This window comes from Equus caballus, chromosome 1 (assembly GCF_041296265.1).
Source record: "Equus caballus isolate H_3958 breed thoroughbred chromosome 1, TB-T2T, whole genome shotgun sequence".
Classification (NCBI taxonomy): domain Eukaryota; kingdom Metazoa; phylum Chordata; class Mammalia; order Perissodactyla; family Equidae; genus Equus; species Equus caballus.
Genome location: NC_091684.1, coordinates 161,042,906 through 161,066,502, shown reverse-complemented (window position 1 = coordinate 161,066,502; position 23,597 = coordinate 161,042,906). Strand labels below are relative to the sequence as shown.

The window sequence follows — 23,597 nt, the reverse complement described above, 5'->3', positions numbered from 1 at the left end:
CACCATTGTGTGATGTCAGCTGTTGTCTTTTTGTAAATCCCCTTTACCATATTGAGGACGTTCTTACTGCTTGTTTCTTGCCCTGCGGACGTTCTTACTGCCTTGTTTCTTGCCTTGTTTGACTTCTGTTCAGGCAGAAGCTTTCTCCTTTCTGTTCCTTCTGTTCTACATCTGTCATGTACTTACTATTTCTTTGGCATACCCATAAAGAGACCCCTGGATTTTTGTTTTCAGGCTCCCTCAGGGTGAATGAAACAGGCTCATTAACAACTAATCTGGGGGCTCCATTTCGGTGGCCCAGGGTTTCGCTGGTTTAGATCCTGGGCGCAGACACGGCACCGCTCTTCAGGCCATGTTGAGGCTGCATCCCACATGCCACAACTAGAAGGGCCCACAACTAATAACATAGAACTATATACGGTGGCAGGGGGCGAGGGGGTGGGATTTGGGGAGAAAAAGCAGAAAAAAAAAAACCCAACTAGTCTGTAGCCTTTGACCAACACATACTGAGCAGTAGTAGTCTGGGTGAGGAAAAGCAATTGAGTTTATATTCTTTCAGTGGACTGTCGTGGTTGTTAACCACCTATTACACGCCAAACATTATTTAATGCTGGGATACAAAAATGAATGACTAGGCCCTGCTCTGGTAGAGCACACATGATGGAATGTGCCAAATAAAAAGAGAAAAAGTGAAAATATGGCATAATTCTGTCTGAAAGTGCCAGCACAGGTTTCCCAGAGGAAGAGGCATTTAACAATCAGTTAGAATTTGCCCAATAGAGACATGAGAGGAATTCCAGGTAGAGGGGGCCACGTTCCAGAGCTGGAGAAGATAGGCATATTGCAGAGCCAGAGAAGGCAGGAGACACCCAAGGAGAAAGGCTTTGGAGATATTTGGCCTTCTGGTCTCAGTGTATGGCTCACTGTCACTGACTGCTGAACTCTGCATGGTTTGTATATCAGCAAGGGACTCTGAACTACAAGGCATAGGAACAGCCTAGGTGAGACAAGATTCTCATGGATCTGAATATCTATCTGCTCAGCTTTGTGAAAACTCTAGCTCTATCTCTCGTGAGCCAGACAATTCTCCTTATCACTAAGACCCTTCTTAACTCAGGAGTTCTGGTTTCCTAGGACTGGCAAGAATCAGATGCCTGGTAAAACTCATTCATTCAGCAGCCATTTAGTTCCAACTGCGTGCTAGGTTTACATAGGCTTTGAGTATGTAATGGTCAATAAGATAGATGTGGTCTCCGCTCTTAGAGAGTATACAGTTTGCAGTGTACAGCACAATGTGGGGAAGACCAGGAAACAGTTGACATACAGTGAGGTAAACCTGTGTGATGGGAGGAGTTGGGAGGCAACAGACCTCCATACCTGGTCTGTGGCCTTCTAGGGTTCTGAATGGAAGCATTAGCCTTTGCCCATTTTCTTTCCCTCTCTATTCCTGTTTATCTTATTCTTGTTCTTTTAGTCAGCTTCAGAGGTTCCTAATGTAAGGACACGTGGATGGACTTGGAAGGGTCTTGGATCTCTTGAAATTGTATGCAAAAGTTTGTGTATGTTTGCATTTTTCTGAGGAAAGTCTATATATTTCAACAGATCCTTCGAATCTGCACTGTCCAATACTAGCCACATGTGGCTATTTAAATTTAAATTAATTAAAATTAAATAAAATTTAATATACACTTATTCAGTTTTAACAGCCACATTTCTTTTTTTTTTAATTTTTATTGAGTTAATGATAGGTTACAATCTCATGGAATTTCAGTTGTACATTATTGTTTGTCAGTCATATTGTAGGTGCGCCCCTTCACCCTTTGTGCTCACCCCCCACCCCATCTTTCCCCTGGTAGCCATTAATCTGTTCTCTTTGTCTATATTTTTAAATTCCTCATATGTGTGGAGTCATACAGAGGTTGTCCTTCTCTTTCTGGCTTATTTCACTTAACATAATTCCCTCAAGGTCCATCCATGTTGTTGTGAATGGGGCGATTTTATCCTTTTTTACGGCTGAGTAGTAGTACTCCATTGTATATATATATATATATATATACCATATCTTCTTTATCCAGTCATTTGTTGATGGGCACTTAGGTTGCTTCCATGTCTTGGCTATTGTAAATAATGCTGCAATAAACATTGGGGTGCATAGGACTTTTGGAATTGCTGACTTCAAGCTTTCTGGATAGATACCCAGTAGTGGGATGGCTGGATCGTATGGTAGTTCTATTTTTAATTTTTTGCGGAATCTCCTTACTGTTTTCCATAGTGGCTGCACCAGTTTGCATTCCTACCAGCAGTGTATGAGGGTTCCTTTTTCTCCACAACCTCTCCAACAATTGTTACTATTAGTTTTAGATATTTTTGCCATTCTAATGGGTGTAAGGTGATATCTTAGTGTAGTTTTGATTTGCATTTCCCTGATGATCAGCGATGATGAACATCTTTTCATGTGCCTATTGGCCATCCGTATATCTTCTTTGGAGAAATGTCTGTTCATGTCTCCAGCCCATTTTTTGATTGGGTTGTTTGATTTTTTGTTGTTGAGTTGTGAGAGTTCTTTATATATTATGGATATTAAGCCTTTGTCAGATGTATGACTTGCAAATATTTTTTCCCAGTTAGTGGGTTGTTTTTTTGTTTCAATCCTGTTTTCATTTGCCTTGAGGAAGCTCTTTAGTCTGATGAAGTCCCATTTGTTCATTCTTTCTATTGTTTCCCTTCTCTGAGAAGACATGGTGTCCGAAAAGATCCTTTTACTACTGATGTCAAAGAGTGTACTGCCTGCATTTTCTTCTAGAAGCCTTATGGTTTCAGGTCTCACCGTTAGGTCTTTGATCCATTTTGAGTTTATTTTGGTTAATGGTGAGAAAGAATGGTCAATTTTCATTCTTTTACATGTGGAACAGCCACGTTTCTAATCTTTTAAAGCCACTTGGTCTAGTGGCTACCATGTTGGACAGCACAGATTCAGAACACTGCCATCATCACACAAAGTTCTATGCAGCAACATTGATTCAAAGAGTCTCTATTAAAAACAAGAGTCCCTGACTTGCAATGACTCTACTAGTCTGCACACACTCAAAAAAGAGGTGTTGTGTGTGTGTGTGTGTATTCATATGCATGTGTTCTTCCACCTTGCGCATACTAGTCTAGTAATCGGTCTCTGTGCCAGTCAAATGCTGTGCTACGTGCCAAGATATTATACAAAACCTGTGAAAAAGGTATTGCCCATAAGGGAGTTCAGGTTGAGTCCTGTTGATCTTTCCTGCAGTTAACAGTTGGCTGTGATTGAATGTGTTTTTTCCCCCTTCTAAAAGGATATCCTTTTTTTTTTTTTTAAAGATTTTGTTTTTCCTTTTTCTCCCCAAAGCGCCGCAGTACATAGCTGTATATTTTTAGTTGTGCGTCCTAGTTGTGGCATGTGGGACGCCGCCTCAGTATGGCCTAACAAGTGGTGTGATGTCCGCGCCCAGGATCCGAACCAGTGAAACCCCAGCCACCAAAGTGGAGTGTGGGAACTTAACCACTCAACCACGGGGCCGGCCCTCAAATGATATCCTTTTTAAAAATTTAATTCTTATTATAGCCCCCCCCTCCTTACCCCTATTCTGGAGGTAACCACTATTAATAATTAAATGGTCTCCTCCTGACTGTTTTCTGTTAATAGACACATAAATCTATATGTATTTTTTAAATAAAAATGGGATCATGCCAGACAAATTGTTCCACAACTTGCTTTTTTCTAAAACATCTTTTTAAATAGCTGCATTATGTTCCATTGTGTCACAACACTATAATTTAATCCATCCCCTATTGGTGGAATTTTAGGTATTTGCAATTTTTCATGATTACAGACTGTAGTGAACATCCTTATATCCTTTTGCACTTGTACCAGTGTTTCTGTAGAACAAATTTTTAGTGTAATTATGGTGTCAATAGTTTTAAATACTGATTCATAGGTAATGCTAAACTGCCCTCCAAAAAGATTATACCAATTTACATTTCCTCCAGTAAGCAGTGTGAGAGGCAGAGACTGCTGAATGTTGTAACTGAGACATCTGGTCAGACAGCTGCATTTTCAAGGTTGGCTTTCGTTCCAGCTGTGGGTGGGAACCATGAGTTTCCTGGAATGTCTGCATTTCTCAGTGGATGACCTAGATTCGTTTGGGTGAATTTTGTTCCCAAGGGCGTTAGAGAAAATGGGCTCATTTCAGAGCCTCTTCAAGCTTTGGAACACTGGTCCTCAGGACTGAGGATTTTCTAGAACATAGGATTATTGGACAGCAAAGATGGAAGCAGAGCAGCCTAAGGAATGTGACCAGGTTTTGGATGGATAAGTTTACTGCAATCGGAGGTATCATCACCAAGGCACTCATTCTGCTTAGAACACTTGCTTTGCCATGGTAAACAACATTGTCTATGATTATGACCGTTGTTTTCTTCCCCTCAAGCCCTGTGTGTGCTCTCTTCCTTTCATTTGAAGCTTGTCCATGTTTTCAAAACTGCAACATTTTTATCAGCCATTAACCACATCAAAACAGTTTAAAATTGCCTAGTAAAGTTGAAGATGCACATAACCAATGATTGTACTTCTAGCAATATACCTAGAGAAACACATACACCTAGCCCAGGAGATATGTATAGGAACATTCACAACAGCGTTCTTATAATAGCAAAAAACCAGAGACAACCAAAATATCCATCCATAAGATAATGGATATATAGTTGTATATTCAGAAGATTGTATACTAAGCAGCAGTGAAAATGAGCGAGTTATATGGATAAAACAGTGTTAAGTGAAAGCAGTCACAGATGAATAAATACAATATTCCATTTACATAAAATTCAAAACAGACAAGATAAAACATTTTTTTAGGGATCTCTACATGCATATTTGGTAATAAAAGCAAGAGGATGATTAACACAAAATTCAGTAAGTAGTTATCTCCTTGGTGGGAGGATGCAGCAGGAGGGGCGCACATGAAGCTTCAAAGGTGCTGGTAATGTTGTGTTCTTAAAACTGGGTCATGTATACATAGCATTGGTTTTATTGTTCTTTTCAACTGTACATGCACTATATATTACATATGTATGTATTGTATCATTATATGATATCTTTCAAGATGAAGTTTTTTAAATAAAAAATGTTAAAAGATCTCTGTCTTTTTTATCTTTGGTTATCTTTGAAATAGTGACTCTCCTCTTTTAGTCACCCACCTCACAACCCTAAGGTCTGTTTGACCTCCATACAGCTGGTGGGTACCGCTCCCAACTGCCTAGGCCATGGTCACTTTTATCAGGGATGGAAAGAGAACACCGTACGTTCGGTATTTGGGAGACTATAATGACAAGCAATACATAATAACTTGCAAAAGTGACTGACCACTTTAATACATCTTAGCAGATTCAATTACTGCTTCTTTATCATAAAAGAACTGAGGGACCTAAAAGCAGTCTATGGCTTTAGTATTCTAGATCTGGCATACTCTCAGACACGAAGAGATCCCTGTGCCTTGCGTTTTCTAACACTTCATTACCATGGTATCTAGATACAAGATTCTTGAAAATACTTCAGTAGCTCAAGTAATAAACGATGCAGTTTTTCTGGGGGGTTTTTTGTTGTTGTTTTGGGGCTTTTTTGTGAGGAAGATTCACCCTAAGCTAACATCTGTGCCAGTCTTCCTCTGTTTTTAGTATGTGGGCTGCCAGCACAGCATGGCCACTAACAGAGTAGTGTAACGGGCACTGAACCCTGGGTTGCTGAAGCAGAGTGTGCTGAACTTAACCACTAGGCTACTAAGGTTGCTCCTGGTTCTCTTTTCTTGTAAACTTTCCAACATTCTAAATGTCGAAGTTAAGGTAGGTTAAGAATTTTAAAAGAATAGCTCTATATATCACCCCAAAAGCTACATCTTCCAGAGTCAGAATTGAGGCAAAATTGTAAGGATTAAGAATTTTACAAGCCAAGGAATGTCAAAGACAGCCAGAAAACCACCAGAAGCTAGGAAAGAGGTGTGGAACAGATTCAACCTCACAGCCCTCAGCTGGAACCAACCCTATTAACACTTTGATCTCAGACTTCTAGTCTCCAGAACTGTGAGACAATTTCTGCTGTTTAAGCCAAAAAAAATTTTTTTTTAAAGTCCTGCATCATGAGCTAAAAGTCCTGCATCATGAGCTAAAATAAAGGCTGCCTTTGTTACTTGCTAGGTTATAACAAGAAGTGATTACTGACAGTCATTGAAAGGAGAATTGATTGGAAGTGATCTTTTCAGTGACTACACAGAAACCATTGTCAAGGAATCATTCAATTTTTTAAAAGCTGAAAGAAAAAAAAAATTTTTCAGTTGTCAAGTTTCTGTGTCGCTCAAGATGTTAAAAATCAGAATATTAAATCCATAGTTATATGTATTAGCTATCAACAGAAAGTTGATCATTGAGATGATTTGGGCTTTTTTAATGGTCTGTTTTTATCACTCCATATGCTGTCACAGTCCAGAACAAATGTAGCCTTCTGTAACACTTGTAAGCATTTACTGAAGGAATTTGATCTACAATTGATAAATATAAATCAAAACGTTCAGAAAAGAATATTCAAGAAAGTCAGAATCTTTGAGAAAGCCAGAGGAGAAAAAAGTGCCCAGAGTCAATGACCTTTTATTTAGGCCAAAGAGAAATATGAAAAATTTACTATTCCATAGTATCACAATCAAAAAAGGAGTTATTGTTTCTGTTTCTTTTTTTTTTCCTTCTCTCCAAAACCCTCCAGTACATAGTTATATATTTTAGTTGTGGGTCCTTCTAGTTGTGGCATGTGGGCCGCCACCTCAGCATGGCTTGATGAGTGGTACTGGGTCTGCACTCAGGATCCAACTGGTGAAACCCTGGGCCACCCAAGCAGAGTGCACGAACTCAACCACTCAGCCATGGGGCTGGCCCCTACTGCTTCTGTTTCTAACTCCGTGAAATCATGGGTCATGTCCTCAGGTCTTGCCTTCATCCATTAACTTCACTCTATTGGAGTTGAGTTTGATCCAGTTTTACTTCATTCTTGAGATTTCACATGAAAATTCTGAAATTTGAAATCTGAGACATTGCTCCTCCCCAATGTGATGAGAAGGAAAGGCATAACTGGTGTTGCTTGCTACCTACCCATAGCTATCTCAGCAGAAGATACAAAGCATGGGATATCACGGGTGTTATTCCCCATTTTCCCTCGTCTATTGGTGTTCATTCACTTTGTCTTTCCTAAGCAAGGTAATTATAAACTAGATTTCAGTTTTTACTCTATTTATCTTCAATATAAAAAAACTACTTCATTTTCAGCTCGGTAGACATTCCTATAAGCTGTTATAGCAAGGTCAAAGTTTTCACACAATAGCATGCAGCTCAGAGAATGATTTGAGCAAAGAAAAATGCTTTAGGTTGATGTTGCAGACTCTGTGAGAACGCCTAGATTCATTCTTGACCCTCTCCAGGCTTTGTCACGACTCTCTTCCCACAGATGGTTCTCCAGTGGGACCACACTATCTAACAATAAGGAACAGACTGAACTCACTTCTGTCATTGCCTGCCTCTCAAAACTAATCTTTGCAAGTCTTGCAGCCCAGGGTCTGGGTTTTTCTTACAAGAGTTAAGAAACAAACTGTAGGCAGACCAAAAAAATTCATTGGATTTCAATTCTTCCTTCAGAGCTACGTCATATAAGGACTGCTGACATATATGGGCCTGCCTGGGGTGCAGAACATTACCAACTAAACAATGGACAGTTCTTCCCAGAGCACCTCGTTCTCCAGATGTGATGGGTCTTCCTGAAGCTGGACTCGAAGAATAAGGACACATTCTCTGGCACTGAAGTAGTAAGAGAGCTGGAGTAGCTTGGTAATACATTTGACTGTGCAATGGTTCTTTCCAGAGGTTGAAGGGTCCTGCAACAGTTCAGGATAGGACTTGTGAAGAAGAACCCTGGTGCTGATGGAGAATGGCTTCCCTGAGCTTTGATTTGTTGACAAATTTGAGGGAGTAACGGGGATCTTTCAAAACATAGAAGCCACGCCTGTGGAACTATCTTGTCCAAGTCTTACAGTTGCAGCTGCTCCGGTAGATGGCGCCTCTGACTCTTTTACTGCCTTAGCTTTTAAATTTCTTTTTCCATTACTACTAATCCAAGTATTTTTTTTCTGGGCTTTTAAATAATCTAGCATGCTGTTGATTCTTTTTATTCTCTTAGAAAAATTAGAAAAGGTAAAATAAACATGATTCTCGTAGGTCAAGAGATCACAGCAATGCAAAAAAACTGGGTCTGCCATAACAAGTCTTACTGCAATTCCATGTGAAAGAAACTACAAATGAACTAAGCATGAAAACAGGTAAAGAACTGAAGAACAGTAAAGTTAGCGTCTACTCACAATTTCTTATTTTATTTTTCTCTAGACACTTCCAGTGCTTTGTATTTCCAGAATTTCTACAGCTGAAGATTTTCCTTTGAGAAAATAATCCACTCACCTTTCATTTGTGGCCTGGACACGTTGATAGGCCTTATCAATTTTCTATAGGAAGTCATCACAGCAAGAAGGAGGCAAAACTCAGAAAAATGATGCAGCCTTGCCAGTCTTTAGAGAGGGTGCAGCACTAATGGACAATTTAAATACTATCTGGCAAGTGTCGGAGAAAACCCAGGGAGCTACAGGAGCATCTAGGAGGGGCGCAAAGCCCCAGAAGCAGAAGAAAGCACAGGGTCTAGTTGAGGGAAATCCAAAGAGGGGCTGCAGGTTGCAGGGCTGGGGGAGGTGTTGATGGGGATGACAGTTAAGCTGAGATCCGAAGGAGGAGCAGGACCCAGCCAGGCAGAGGTGGATGGGAAGATGTGGGGGAGTGGGAGCATCCTCCAGGGAGAATAGGGACAGTATCTGCAAAGGTCTCAGGGAGAGCAAGCAAGGCCTGGTTCAGGAACACCTTAAGATCAGTGTCTTGAGGGAATTTAACAAAAGTCCCTCAGGGGCTCTTAACCTTTTTTGTGGCCTACACCCCTATGGCAGTCTGCTGAAGCCTATGGGTCCTTTCTCAGAATATTGTCTTAAAACGCATAAAATTAAGTTTGTTGGAATACAAAGGCAACCAATTACATTAGAATATAGTTATCAAAATATTTTTAAAATCTGTGATATAATAGTATAATAATGTAAGTACTTCTTTATGAATGCGTAACATTACAAGATCTAATGGCAGGTCTAATAACTACCATTATTTTGAAGTAGTGATGAGCACAAAGCGATAACGGTAATGTAATATAAAAATATCCATGATTTCTATTGGTGATGAAGTCACAGGTAAGGTTAATATTACTGTAGCTTGTTGCTTATCTTTATTGAAGGAAGTGCTTTCAATTACAGATTAGTGAAAACAAAGATGCAGTTTTTTCCCCAACCAAATAACCAATTGAATTCTATCCATGGACCCCTTGCGAGTGAGTGGAACCCGGATAGAAACGCTTCCTAGCAGCCGAGTGGCAAACAGATCGGAGGCAAGGCTGAAGACACGTGCAGGGGTGACTTTCAGTCTTCAGCCCAGGGAGGTATCAACATTCCCAAGGGGTCTGGATTTAAGAGGGAGGAGCTGGCTAAGCAGGGGCTGCTGCCTTGCTGAAGCACCTGCCAGGTGCCGGTTCTGGGGTGCCGTGCGGTGTGACAGAACAAGGGATTGATGCGCGCTGTGTACTCATTTCTAGCGCGGTATGGGATGGTGGTGAAAGCCACCGGAGCTCGACAGATTGGGTAACACTGCCCTTTCTGCAATTATGGAAAAGCTGTAAAACCTTGGGCAAGCTTATATCAGTGTCCTCATCTGTAAAATGGGCTAATAAAAATGTCTATCATGACCATAGGGCAATGGTGAATTAAAGTGACGTAATTCATGTGGTGCCTGCGGATAATAAATACTGGATAAATAAAGGTTGTTAATCTGAGTTGAGTGAATCTGCCTGATGACCTTTCAAGAGGGAAATCTATTCTTTTTCTGCTCCCTGTTCGTCCCTCTCTGCTTAAATCCAAGAGAGGATTTAACACTTCTGGGAAGGTAGCCATCTATCAGGTCTCCAGTGTCTGGCTTCTAGATAGTACTCCTAAGGTTCTACACGTCAACATCTTTTTAATGTTTTTTAATGTTATACTTTTCTTGAGCGCCTGCAGCCTGCCAGGGACTGTAGGAGAATCCTGAACACTGTCTCGCAGTAGCTTTTGAAGTGGAACCTGATATTTCATAGTAAGCACAGGTACGTATTTAAACCCTGGGTTGAGAGTCCACAATAACTGAAACCCCTCAGTCAGGAGCTAGGTTAATTAATATGGAGCAGACCAGCATTGGAACATATGAGAATGGTAATAATCGTGGAATTCTATGCCCTGTTGTTTACTTCATATAAAAAGGAATTATATACAGCATAGACATTTTCTGTTCATTTTCCTCGCTTTTCTTTATCTGTGAGGTCGGAACGCTCCAAAAGGTTTCACATATCTCAAACCTGAGAGTGATGGTGCTAAATTGACTAGCAAATCATAACTGGAATATTCAACTATTTCCGCTCCACAAATGAATTTATTCCGCGAATAAATTTCAAATCTGAGGCAAGGGAAAAAAAAAAAAAAAAAAATCAGCTTTCCCGACGAGGATGGGATTCGAACCCACGCGTGCAGAGCACAATGGATTAGCAGTCCATCGCCTTAACCACTCGGCCACCTCGTCCCAGAAGCCTACCTTTTCCTGCTAGCTATAGGGAGTAATACGAGGGGGATGTGACGCAATGTTATGGAGGCTGCCATTTTGTACGGAAACAAAGATCCGATCATTTTAATAGCAAGCTATCAAAAGAAGATGGCCGCTCCCATGATACAGGCGATCTGCAATGGTGAGGGACAAAGGAAAACTCCGTAGAAAATGAGATAACCTTGAAGGAAATAAAATTGGCATACAGGCTGGAAAGGAAGTTTGGTTAGAGTCGTCTTAGGGATGGGGTGGAGTCCAAGGGGGCGGAGCCGACGCGATGAGCGGCTTTGCGCATGCGTGCCAGCGAGGCGGTTAGATTTGAATACTTCGCTGAAGCTGTCCGGGCGTTGTGAGGTGAAGCGGAGGGACGGCGGGGAGCTGCTGATCTGAGGAGCGCGCGGACCCCAAACAAGTCTGAAGAGAATTTGTCAAGCACTTGGGCCGCGGCGGGTAAAGAGAATGACCCTTTCGTTCTGGGCTTCGAGGGGGCTTTAGGTATTGTCTGAGCGCTCTGAAGGCGCCGCGGCGGGAGGTGGGGGACGCTCCCTCGGCCAGGCGGCCTGCGGAGGCGCCGGGCCCAGAGGAGACGCTTGTTCCTGGTGCAGGCCTCTTCCTCTCCTCACCTGGGCCTGCACGTTGTGCCGCCGCCCTCCTCCCTAGCACCGCCCCGGGGCCCGTCGGCCGGCCCGGCTTGCTTGTCCGCGGCTCTCGGGGCGTCCGGGTCCGCCGCGCCGCTGTCTGTCAGGGCCCGGGCCCCTCCGCGCAGCCCTGCCGCTCCTGCCCGGGGAACTCCCCGCTGTGTGTGTTTGTGACCCCGTCTTTCCTCAGCTGTAAATGGAGCGACATCAGTCAGTGGTTCCAAAGTCTCGGCCTGTCGTAGTTTGTGCACAGGGTCTGATCGGAGCGCTAGCAGCCTGAACAGACCCCGCAGCCATCTGAACATTAACAAATAAAGGCAGTATTGGTACGCCGCGAATGAGGTTTGCAGAAGCTTCCTCTGCCCGTTATTAGCTCAGAGTTAAAGACCCTTTCCTTGTTGTTTTTTCAGTACTAGAGTTTAAGAAAAAAAAATTTTTTTTAATTGCTGATTGGAATTTTAAAAATAAGTTTATAGAGAGATGACAGGGAAGACCAAAGCAGGGCTTCCTGCAGATATGAAGATTGCAGTTTTCATCCACTTGAGTTGGATCAATCGAATTCCTTGTTTATTTACTGGGTTCCTGGTTGTCTTGTGCTAGGGCTGGGAGCGGATGGGTCAGAGTCGCTAATCTAGAGGAGTTTACAGTCCAGCAAGGGAAATAATTAATATACACAAATAACTGCAATACAAGAGAATGAGGGTTATAGGACGTTCTAGAGTACTGTGGGCGCGCAGAGAAGGGAGAGCTTGTTTGATGCTCTTGGCAGTGGAGGCTTCACAGAGAAAGTGGCATTTGAGGTGGAACTCGAAGGGAAGACTGATTTACGGAGATAAGGAGTTAATGTCTGGGAAGATTTTGCTAATTAAAAGTTCGGTCCAAGCAGTATAATTCTTCTTGACTCTGTGAACGGCTGGAAATGTTTACAAGATGACCAATAGGTAGATGGAAACCGAGTAAAAATGTTTGCAATGGTATTAATGATGGGTTTGGTGCTAAAGAAGAGACTGTAGAAGATACTCTAGATATTGATAATAGAACAGTGCTGTCCAATAAAGCTTTCAGTGATCATGGTGATGTTTTATATCTGTGCTATCAACATGGTACCCATTAGTCATGTGACTGTCGAGCACCTGAAATGTGCCTCTTGTGAGTGAAAAACTGAGTTTTAAGTTTTATTTTAATTAAATTTAGATAGCTGCTGTATTGGACAGCATAGGTCTAGAGCCTGTATCATTGGACACTATGGAATATGTTAACTCCAGATATTGGTAGTGTAAAATGCAGGAGTGGACAAAGAGCTAGATAGTAAATATTTCAGGCTTTGCAGGCTATGTGGTCATTGACATCGTCTCTGTCACATATTCTGTTTTGTTTTCTACAACCCATTCGAATGTAAAAAAAAAAAAAAAAAAAAACACTTTTAAGGGCCCATTTGGCCCAGTAGTGGTGGTTTGCTAGTAGTGCCCAAACTTTCTTGGCTCATGGTGCCCTTAGGCCAAAAGAAATACCTAACAGTTCCATTTATTAAGTAGTTAGGTCCAAACAACTTAATAAGTTGTTATTAAGTTGAAATAAATTTATGTCCTAACCACTTAGTAGCCATTTGAAAAAATATGCATAAATTGAAGGAAAAGATAATGTTTCAATTTTATTCTTAAGTAATCACAATTATCTACTAATTGGATATGTGTGCCTATTGAACACTGCACAACTTCTCAAGTCTTAGAATCAGGTTGGACACTGCCACTCTCATTTCCTGTACCATGTGGATAAAAAATACTTGCTTTATATCACAACATCTGCCAAAAATCCAGCTTTGCAATAATGTTTTATCAAAACTGATGTAATGTGAATAGGTACTATTTTGAGAGAGTAGTTCACACAGTGCCTGACAGATATCAAGAAGTGCTGTTTCTCTCAAAAATTTAAAATATCCCAGGATACCTCTGTGAGTATGCTGTAGCAGCCCTGAGTTGTGCCAGGTGCACAGTTTTGGAACCAAACAATAGTCAATTAATGTGTCAGTGATCAAGCATTCAACTATTACTGCATTTTACAAATAAGGCTTACAAATTTTATAAATAATGTGAAGATCTAGGGTCTCATTTCTCTTGAAGGTGGAACTTATAGTTATGTAATAAATAGGATATTTTAAAAAGAGGGCTTCAATAAGCTTTGAATCTTATCGCTGAATTACGTGCCAGTTAGTCTGCAGGTTAGACAGGAACGATGTTCACTATTTCTTTTGGGGGAGGTAGTTGGGTTTTTTTATTATTTTATAGAAGTCACATTGGTTTATGACATTGTGTAAATTTCAGGTGTACATCATTATATTTCAGCTTCAATGACTATTTCAAACAGCAAAGATGTTTAGGTGATCCTGATTTGATAGTATTTAATATTTTTATCTGTGAATTTTTAATATGTCACTAAATTTGAAAATATTCCCAAAAGGAGAATATGCAAGTCAGTGATCATAAAGTTAACTTTAAAGAATTGTTTCTTAATTACTCATTCAGCAAATATTTATTGAGCTCCTGTTATTTACAAAGCACTGTCCTAGGTTCTCAGTGTATAACAGTGAACATAAGAGACACCAGTCCTGTTCTCAGAGACTTTACGTTGGAATAAGGGTAGTTTGGGGAGATAACAGGAATGATTAATTTACATAACAGATCTTTAACTTACAGTGGTGGTGATGCTGCAAAGGAGACATACACAGTGCTACAAAGAGTGCTTTTCTTGGCTTTCTTACCAAGAGAGAATAGCAAATATAAATTCAGTGACTTGGGAAAGCACTTTGTGTGTGCAGGAATTAGTAATGCTGGTGTGACTAGCATAGTGAGTGAGGAAGACAGTGGTATGAAATAAAGTATAAAGTCTGAGAGGCTAGCAGGGACCAGATCTTGTAGAGCTTTGTAAGTCCCGGTGAAGGGTTGGTTCTCAGTATGATGGGAAGCCATTGAAGGGTTTTAAGTAGGAGAATGTCTTAAATGTGATTTATGTTTAAGAAGGTAACTGCCTACTATTTGGAGAAGGGACTGTAAGGAGATAAGAGTGAAAGCAAGGAGACCAGTGAGGTGGATATTGCGGTATTCTATGTGAGAGATGGTGGTTGCTTCAACTATAGTAGTGGCACTGAAGATAGAAGTGAAAGGATTTGGAATATATACTGGGAACAGAACTACTAAGACTTGATGATGGATTGAATAGAAATGGAAGTAGCTATCATACTTGTTTGGTCTCAGAGGGAAATTTTTCAGAGTTTCACCACTAAGTTGATGTTTGCTGTCAGTTTTTTAAATAGATGCTGTTTGTTAGATTAAGGGATTTACCTTCTATTCTTAGTTTGCCAAATTTTTTTCCCAACATGAAAGGATGTTAGGGGCCGGCCTTGTGGCCGAGTGGTTAAGTTTGCGCCCTCCGCTTTGGCGGCCCAGGGTTTCGCGGGTTTGAATCCTGGGCGTGGACATGGCACCGCTCATCAGGCCATGCATGGTGAGGTGGCATCCCACATGCCACAACTAGAAGGACCCACAACTAAAAATACACAACTATGTACTGGGGGGCTTTGGGGAGAAAAAGGAAGAATAAAATCTTAAAAAAAAAAAAGAAAGGATGTTAAAGTTCATCAAACTTGTTTTTTATCTGTTGAGATGATTTTTCCCTTTTAATCTGTTAGTATGGTAAATTGTAAAATTGATTTTCTAATGTTAAACTAATTTTGCATTTTTGGAATAAAACCAACATAACCATGATATATTATCCTTTTTTACAAATTGCTGACTCCTTTTTGCTGTTTATTTGGGATTTTTATATTTATGATTGTGAAATTGGCATGTAATCTTTCTTTTCTTGTACTGTATTTATCTGGGTCTGGGGGGTGTCTAAATGTGTGTATGTGAGTGACAGGTGTTTGCAGAAAAGAGAACTTTCTTTTTTTTTTCCCTCCCCAAAGCCCCAGCGCATAGTTATACGTCATTGTTGTAAGTTGTTCCTGTTTATCTGTGTGAGCCGCTGCCACAGCATGACAGACGAGTGGTAGGGTTCCGCTACCAGGAAGTGAACCCGGGCCACATAAGTGGTGAGCACTAAACTTTAACCACTAGGCCATCAGGGCTGGCTGGAGAGATTTCTTTAAATACAGAATAATTAGCTTAAAGTAGTGAAAGTGGTTGCTTTGGGGAAGGAGGATATTGAAGTGCAGGGGGCTGCTGTTTTAAAAAAAACAATCTTGTAAAATGAACTTCTTATACTGTGTACATAAAAGCTAAAATTTAAGAATTAAAAATATTAAGTACATATGAGTGTTATCTGTGACTAGGAGGTAAGTGAAGCCACAAGAATGGATAAGCAGACTGATTAAGCGATGAAGGACAAAAGAAGAGGATCAGAGATCAAATCCTAGAAGATGCCCATCATCTTGTCTATATTGATAGCTAACTGAATAAACTGATACTAAAAATAAGCAGACTTTTATTTCAGTTTGAAGTTCAGGTTTATTCTGAAGAATTGTTTCCTAATTTGACTTTTGTTATGTATGATGAAAGCGTGTAAAATAAGATATCTTTTAAAGTACCTGTTTTTTTTTTTACTTACTGCTAAAAGTAAGAACATTGATTCTAACAGTTTATGTATATAGTGTTAATTTAATGTTCTGGTAGAAATACTAATTATTGTTGAGTTAAAATCTCTAGCTGTTCTCTTTTCTGAAATCTGCAATGGATTTTTTTCTTACCTAGGTGTGAGGTTGTAAAGTTAATGCATAAAGTGAAAATCTAAAATAGTTATGGATAGGTAGGAACTAAGACCAACTGAGGAAACTTCAGGTATGCCTTTTATTTCAGTCTTTCCAAGACAAATACTCATTGAGTGGCATTGTAAGCATAATCAGCTGCTCTATTTAAAACTTTATTTTTCTGTCTTAAAATTTTTTGCTGAGTATTTATAGTTGAATTTTCATAAATAAATATGCATGTTATGCAAATCCACGGTATTTTGATACCCAATTTTGACTTCATTTTGAGACTGAATTATTATGTAATCCATAAACTCTTATAAACTACGGCGAATTTTTATTTGAATCATTAAAAGTTCAGATCATCCCCATCAGAGTTGGTCACTGATTTTATTTTGAATATGAGAATTTACCAGGAACATTAATTATAACAGAATAGTTTAAACTCCTCAAAATTTCTCATGTTTTATAGTCTCATTAGTGTAGTTTTTCCTTCCTTTTTTTGGTCTTCCCCAGAAAGTAATCCTGAAGTCTCAACTCTGCTCATATCTCTTCATAGACTGTAGTTTCTCTTCCTTCTTTCTCTTCTTTTCTAATATTGTGTATTTGTTACAGAAAAAGTTTTTCTTCAAAAATGGATGGGACGTCTTCAGAGGCTAATGAAGAAAAGTAAGTTCATGCAAGGCAGCTGAAAATGTTAAACTCTTTATCAGAGAAAGGTACTTTTCCTACTAGTAATACCTATTTGATAGCTTCTGAAATCTTTTTCCATTCTGTTCCAGGGAAAAGAAGTAAATGTTACAAAGTCATCAACCTCCTTGCCGTGTCTTTGTATAAACTCATCTAGAGTTAAAACTAGGAGGGACTTTAGAGACCACCTCCTGTCTCTTCAATTTTAAGGATGAGAAAATTGAGGCCTAAGAAAATGAAATGATTTGTCTAGAATTGGCCTCACAAATTGGCGGCCTGTTTACAGCCTATAGACCTAATTTTTTTTTTTGCCTAAACAATGTTTTTAAATTTTTGAATTAGTTGCCAAAATTTCAAAATTCCATACAACAATTAGATTTTCACTTTCTCTTGAGAAATCAAGTGTGGCAAAACAGGGGTCATATTTTTGCTTGGCATCAACTAACCTGAGCAGTGTAATAGCTGTGACCTTTCAACCAAGCAGGAACTCTCCATTATAGTCTTGAAACCACTTCTTTTTCTTGCACTTACTAAATTATCTGTTTGACCTCCCCAGGCGTTTGAATTTTCACCTGGTCTAAAAATCACGCAGTACTAAAACCAGAGCTAGAGTCTCTTGATTTATAGCCGATATATCTTATAATTGTACCTTTGTAATTATGGTAAATTATGTTGTACTGGTTGTTTTTCAAGAGAGAGTCTTGTATTATACAATATGTCTTTTAAAATATTGACTTCCTAACTACTGAATTTAAAGTCTTATAATATAAATTTTTCTAAGTGAAAATGATGCCAAGTTTTAAGTTAAAGTGATGGCCAATTTAAAAGCATGTAAGGGATGCTGTGATGATGGCTTTTGAAAATTCCGTCTTTTACCAATGTGTGTGTAAACTTTTTTTTCCTCTTTCAGTGACAATACAGAAAGACCTGTTAGAAGACGACACTCCTCAGTAAGAAACACTTAAGTCAATAATTGTTACCTTTTATTGAGTAATAATCATATACCACAGTAATTTTGGCTGTGGCATCACCATCCACCCCCACTGGCTCCAGTTGCTCTCTGGATAAACACTCAAATATTTAACCTGGTTACACAATTCTGTAAATATACTAGAATTTGTATTTTACGAATTTCATGGTAATTTTATGAATCGTATGCCTTGTAAATTATACTTCAGTAGAGCTGTTTAAAAATATATTTAAACTGATGTACAAAGCTGTAGCAAGACACAAAAAATCCAACTCAAACTGAATTAAGCACAAAATTTATTGGGTTATAAAATTGAAAAATCCAAAGATAGAGATGACTTTAGGCACTACTTGGTGACCACAATATCCAACAATATCACTAGTACTAGGATTTCCTTTCACTTTTCCTATTCTGACTGCTTCTTCTGGGCATGATCAGACAGGCTCTCTCTCTGTAGTTACTACAGTATATCATCTAGCTCTCCAACTTCCAGGTTCAAGTCCTACATGAAAAATAGTGTCTATTTCCTCAAGATAAAAAAACGAAAGACTCAGAATTGAATCATGTTGGCTTGATTATCTTGATATGGGTCAAGCCCTCATTCCTGTACCAATCACTGTTGATGACAGAATATCATGTGCAGATTCTTCTATACTAGGCCACGTGTTGTACCCTACCGTTGGGGTGGAGCTTTACCCAGACCACATGGAATGAGAATAGGCAAAATAATTGGGGAAGGTGGGCAGGGAGAAGGTAATAGATGCCAAATATTTAAACCAGCCACAAAATATAGCCCTGAACAGTTTGCATTTGAGGAGTTTAGAGATTTTTACAGGATATTTAGCATCTCTACCTTTCTACTCATGGTATAACTTGAAATGAACTGATTATTAAAATATAGGTATGCCAGATTTTCTTGAATAATTCTAACTCTTACTTCTAGATTTTGAAACCCCCAAGGAGTCCTCTTCAGGACCTCAGAAATGGGAATGAAATAGTTCAGGTAAGTCTCTAGTGCTTTATATATATAAGCTTTATATAAATGCTTTATAGATGATTATTTTCAGTGATATTTCTAATAGTCAGGAGCTTTATTAGCTATATGAAGAGAGATTATCATAAATAATTCTCAATTGATTGTGTACAAGTAAACATCCCATGGCCCTCAGGTTAAAATCCAAATGCTTGAGTAAGCTGGCACTCATGAATTTTAACCTCTATTTACTTTTCCAGCCTTCTTTCTTGCCACTCTCACACATATGTCTCACCATTTGGAATTGCTTACTATTCCCCAAACAAGGCCTGAACTGTCAAGCCTGCAAATATTTACATGTGATGTACCCTCCATTTAGATTGCTAGTCCCTTATTCTTTTTTCTCCCAACATTTTATTAAAATTTTTTTTCGAACATACTGAGAAGTAGAAAGAATTTTACAGTGCTCATATAGCATCACCTAGCTTCTACAATTAATGTTTTATCATACTTGCTTTATCATAAATCTGTAGCCTTCTTTGATAATCCCTGTTTGTCCTTCAACACTCAGCTTTCATGTCACTTTTCTCAGAAAATCATCCCTTAGCACCTTCTATTGTATTTGTTTACTAATGTCTAGTCTAAATTGAGAACTCCCTGAGGGTGGGAACTTTATCATGTGTTTTTTTAATTTATTGTGCCCCATACATAGTTGACTTTCAGTACATTTTGTTGATTGATGAAATGCATATAGTTTTGGAGACATATAATTCTGAGTGCTCACTCTACTTTGGCATCTTTGATCTTGCTATTTGTCAAATACATTAGAGCCTCTGCACACATTCTGCCTAGAATGCTTTCCCTCTACCCAGCTGTTCATCTGACTAACTTCTAACTAATCCTTCAGGTCTCAACTTAGATGTACTTCCTCAAGGAAGTATTCCCTGATTCTCAGGCTAAATTACTTTTTTTTATATAGTTCTCCTTCATACCACTCATCACACTTTGAATTTTATATTTGTGTGGATTTTTTGTTTTAATATCTGTCTCATTATTAATCCCCAGTAGAGACTGTATTTGTTTCCTTTACCACCATTTTTCCATCACTCAGCACAGGATCTGGGGTGTGTGTGTGTATTTTTTAAAAATTTAATGAATGTTGAATGAGTAAATGACCTATTCATAGACTCAGAGAACTTTAAAACCAACAGGAGCTCATCAGTAATCTTGACTCTAGGTCCTTCATTTTATAGATGAGAAATATGAAGTCCAAAGAGGTTAAATGTTTTGTCTAAACTCATGCAGCTAGTTCGGGGCATACTTCAAATTGGAGCTCTACTCTCCTAATTTCTAGCTCAGTGCTCTTTCCACTATACCACATGAATTTCAGTTTGGGGTGTTTTTTTTTTAGTAAGAAATATATTAATCTCTATTAGTCCCAGTATTTACTATGTCAGTATTATTGTCATATTAAACTCAAGGCCCCCTGTAGTGTCTGCTAGGGTCTTAACAGAGAGGATGAACATTCCTAATTCTTTGTTGTAATAAGACTTATGCTTAGGTATTCAGAATTAACACAGTAAAATTCTCTGTGGATTTTTTTGTTTCTCTCTCTTTTGCTTTTTGTGTTTGATATCAATGTGAGTAAAAATGTTTGCTCTTGTTAAAGAAGATGAGGGAAAATAAAAATAGATTATTATAATGAAAAGATGCTCAACATCACTAAACATTAGGGAAATGCAAATAAAAACCACAATGAGATATTACCTCATACCCATTAGGATGGCTACATCAAAAAAACAGAAAATAACAAGTGTTAGCTAGGATGTGTAATAATTGGAACCCTTGTGCACTGTTGGTGGGAATGTAAAATGGTCCAGCCACTATGGAAAACAGTGCGGTGGTTCCTCAAAAAATTAAAATAAAATTACCATATGATCCAGCATTCCACTTCTGGGTATAATATACCCAAAGGAATTGAGAGCAAGGTCTTGAAGAAATGTACACCCCTGTTCGTAGCAGCATTATTCACAGTAGCCAAAAAGTGGAAGCAACCCAGAAGGAAAAATACTGCATGATTCCACTTGTATGAGGTATCTAAAATAGTCAAACTCATAGAAGCAGAGAGCAGAATAGTGGTTGCCAGGGGCAGAGAGGAGGGGGAAACAGGGAGTTGCTAATCAATGAGTATAAAGTTTCAGTTATGCAAGATGAGTAAGTTCTAGAGATCTGCTTTATAACATTGTGCCTATAGTTCACAATTGTACGCTTAAAAATCTTTTAAGAAGGTAGATCACTTATCAAGTGTTCTTACCACAATAAAATAAAAATTAAAAAAATTTAAATGGTTGACAGTAAATTTTATGTTATGTGTATTTTACTACAATTAATTTTTTTTAAATCTTAAAAATAGTATAGTAAGGTTCCCATAACAGGCAGCGTATCACTTGGTTTGTCCCCAGTCTTTCCTCTTCTTGATAGTAAAATAACCCATTCATTTAAAAAGAGAGAAAAGATAAGGGACAGCAATCACCTTCCTTAAATGTATGTTGTTTGTGTCAGTATGCTTATTATCATTCACACTGAAAATCATATTCATTTTTAAGTGCTTCTGGCTTTGGATATTTTGGAGAATCAAATTAATACTTTATTATGAAAATTTATAATAATATCAAATTAATTGAGAGTAAGACTTAGTCTCTGTCTGTAGTACTCTGGAGACCTAATCACAGTGGTTTCATTAAGAATCATACCATATATACTCTGCCCCTAGGAATCCAATGCTTTGAGAAATAAGAAAAGCTCTCGTCGAGTCAGCTTTGCAGATACTATAAAGTAAGTTAAAAGGAGAAATAATTAAAATGTTACAGGTAATGCTTTTTTGTGTGTTAAACCAAATATGTTAGTACTAACTCTGATAATCTGTGTTTCAATTAGATAAGTATTAGAGAAATGTTACTTAAAAGCTTGTTACTCATCATTATGCTTAAAAGAGAAACATTGAAAGCATTCCCTTTAGGGTCAGGAACAAAATAACTAAGTCTTACCACTGTTATTTGTATTGTATTTGTGTTGTATCGGAGGTGCTAACCAACAAAAATAAACTAGAGAGAGAGGAGTTAGAAACATTGGAAAGATGGGGGTAAATCAATTACCTTTTGCAGGTTAAATGATTGTATGTTAGGAAAATCCAAGAATATCGATTGAAATACCTCTGCAGACAATAAGTAGCAGGAAACAAAATTAATATATGGAAATCAGTATATTTCCTATGTATAAATAATAAACACATAGAAGATAAATGTCTTTTTTTCATTATGTTATATTTTGTTGCTGTAAATTTAATAATAAATGTGTATAAAGAAGCAATGTTCCTGAAGGATACTAAAGAAGAATTGTACAAATGAAGATATAGCAAGTTTCTGAATAAAAAGATTCAACATCATCGCTTCCCCCTGTTAATTTATTAATTTAACGTAATTCTTAGATGTAGTGTCTTTATGATTATTTTCTTGATGTTAAACAGTATATATGTATTTCCTCATTGATTCCAGAGTTGTTTATTAAAGAATTTAAAAATATCTAGGTGGTAAGGGCATCTTGTTGTCATTAATTTTTAGTGATATTGTAATCATGATTACAATTGTAATCATTATTTTGATTTCTATTGAAATTTTCTTTGTGATCTTGTATATGATCAGTTTTTGTGAATGATCCGTACATACTTGAAAAGAAGATATATTTTGTATTTTAGGGGGCAGGGTTTGATATATATCAATTATATCTACTTTATACCTTATGTTATTTGGGTCTTCTGTTATATAGTTTTAGTCACTTTAATCTGTCATGAATTATAAGAGAGAGGTAAATTAGTCTCTTATTGGTAGTGCATCTCACTCTCTCTTTTTATTTCCGATAGTTCTTCATGAATTCTGATTTCTGTGTTCTTTGGTGCATAGTCATCATTGTTATATCTTCAGAATTGTACTTTCTAGCATTATGAGATACTCATCTTTGTTTTGTTTATTGCTTTTTGACCCAAATTCTACCTAGACTGATATTAAGACCTGTCTCTGCTATATTTTTGTTTTCATTTGCCTGGTATGCCTTTGTGTATTGTTTCACCATGTATTAACAATGGTAAAATTAGTCTATTTCCTCTCCCCCAACCCAATTTTAGTCAATAATATATCTTTGTAGTATTAAATATGCTTAAACTTCAAGTAAAACTTCATTGTTTTATATGATACCCTTTGGCAGTTATAATAGATGAGATAATTAGCATACTTCTGCCCATCCTCATTCCCTTCCCAACTTTTTTTAGTTGTATCACCTCTCTTTCTCTTTCTCTCTCTTTCTTTCTTAGTGTTTGACATTAGGGCATTTGTCACATTTGTTTGTTTTAGTTGTATTATATTTATTTAAGTGTTCATATCATTCCCTTTGCTATAGTTGCCGTAATTATCTCTTGGTTGATTGAAGTGTGTTTTCTTATTGTTTCCCCAAGAAGGGCTTATTGAAATAATATTCCCTGAGTTTTTGGGTGCTCAAAACTGTTAGTTATAGCCTTTATACTTGAAGAGGAAGGTTTACCTGGATATAAAATCTTCAGTTCACGTTTCCTTTCCTTAAGGAAAGAAACGTAATGTGATTCTGTTGTCTTCTGGCATTGAATATTTTTCTTTTTTTTTGTTTTTGAGGAAGATTAGCCCTGAGCTAACTACTGCCAATCCTCCTCTTTTTGCTGAGGAAGACTGGCCCTGAGCTAACATCCATGCCCATCTTCCTCTACTTTATATGTGGGACGCCTACCACAGC

The 23,597-nt window shown here is 38.2% G+C and overlaps 1 protein-coding gene and 1 non-coding gene across 5 annotated transcripts in view; one reads left to right on the top strand and one right to left on the bottom strand.

Annotated features, from left to right (window-relative positions):
- Positions 1-10,664: 10,664 nt before the first annotated feature.
- TRNAS-GCU (transfer RNA serine (anticodon GCU)) lies at positions 10,665-10,746 on the bottom strand. Its single transcript has one exon. It is a non-coding gene; the product is annotated as a tRNA-Ser (tRNA).
- A 102-nt stretch (positions 10,747-10,848) lies between these two features.
- KNL1 (kinetochore scaffold 1) overlaps positions 10,849-23,597 on the top strand; it is a 56,374-nt gene continuing 43,625 nt past the window's right edge. For 2 of the 4 annotated variants that reach the window (XM_070271916.1, XM_070271907.1), the window contains exons 1-5: positions 10,849-10,909; positions 16,762-16,815; positions 17,747-17,786; positions 18,750-18,809; positions 21,553-21,614. In XM_070271916.1, coding sequence (XP_070128017.1) covers positions 16,781-16,815; positions 17,747-17,786; positions 18,750-18,809; positions 21,553-21,614 — 197 coding nt within the window. In that variant the 5' untranslated portion in view covers positions 10,849-10,909; positions 16,762-16,780. Of the gene's footprint in view, positions 11,218-16,761; positions 16,816-17,746; positions 17,787-18,749; positions 18,810-21,552; positions 21,615-23,597 lie in introns of all 4 variants that reach the window. The other 2 variants (XM_023619892.2, XM_014734033.3) reach the window with 1 other exon arrangement.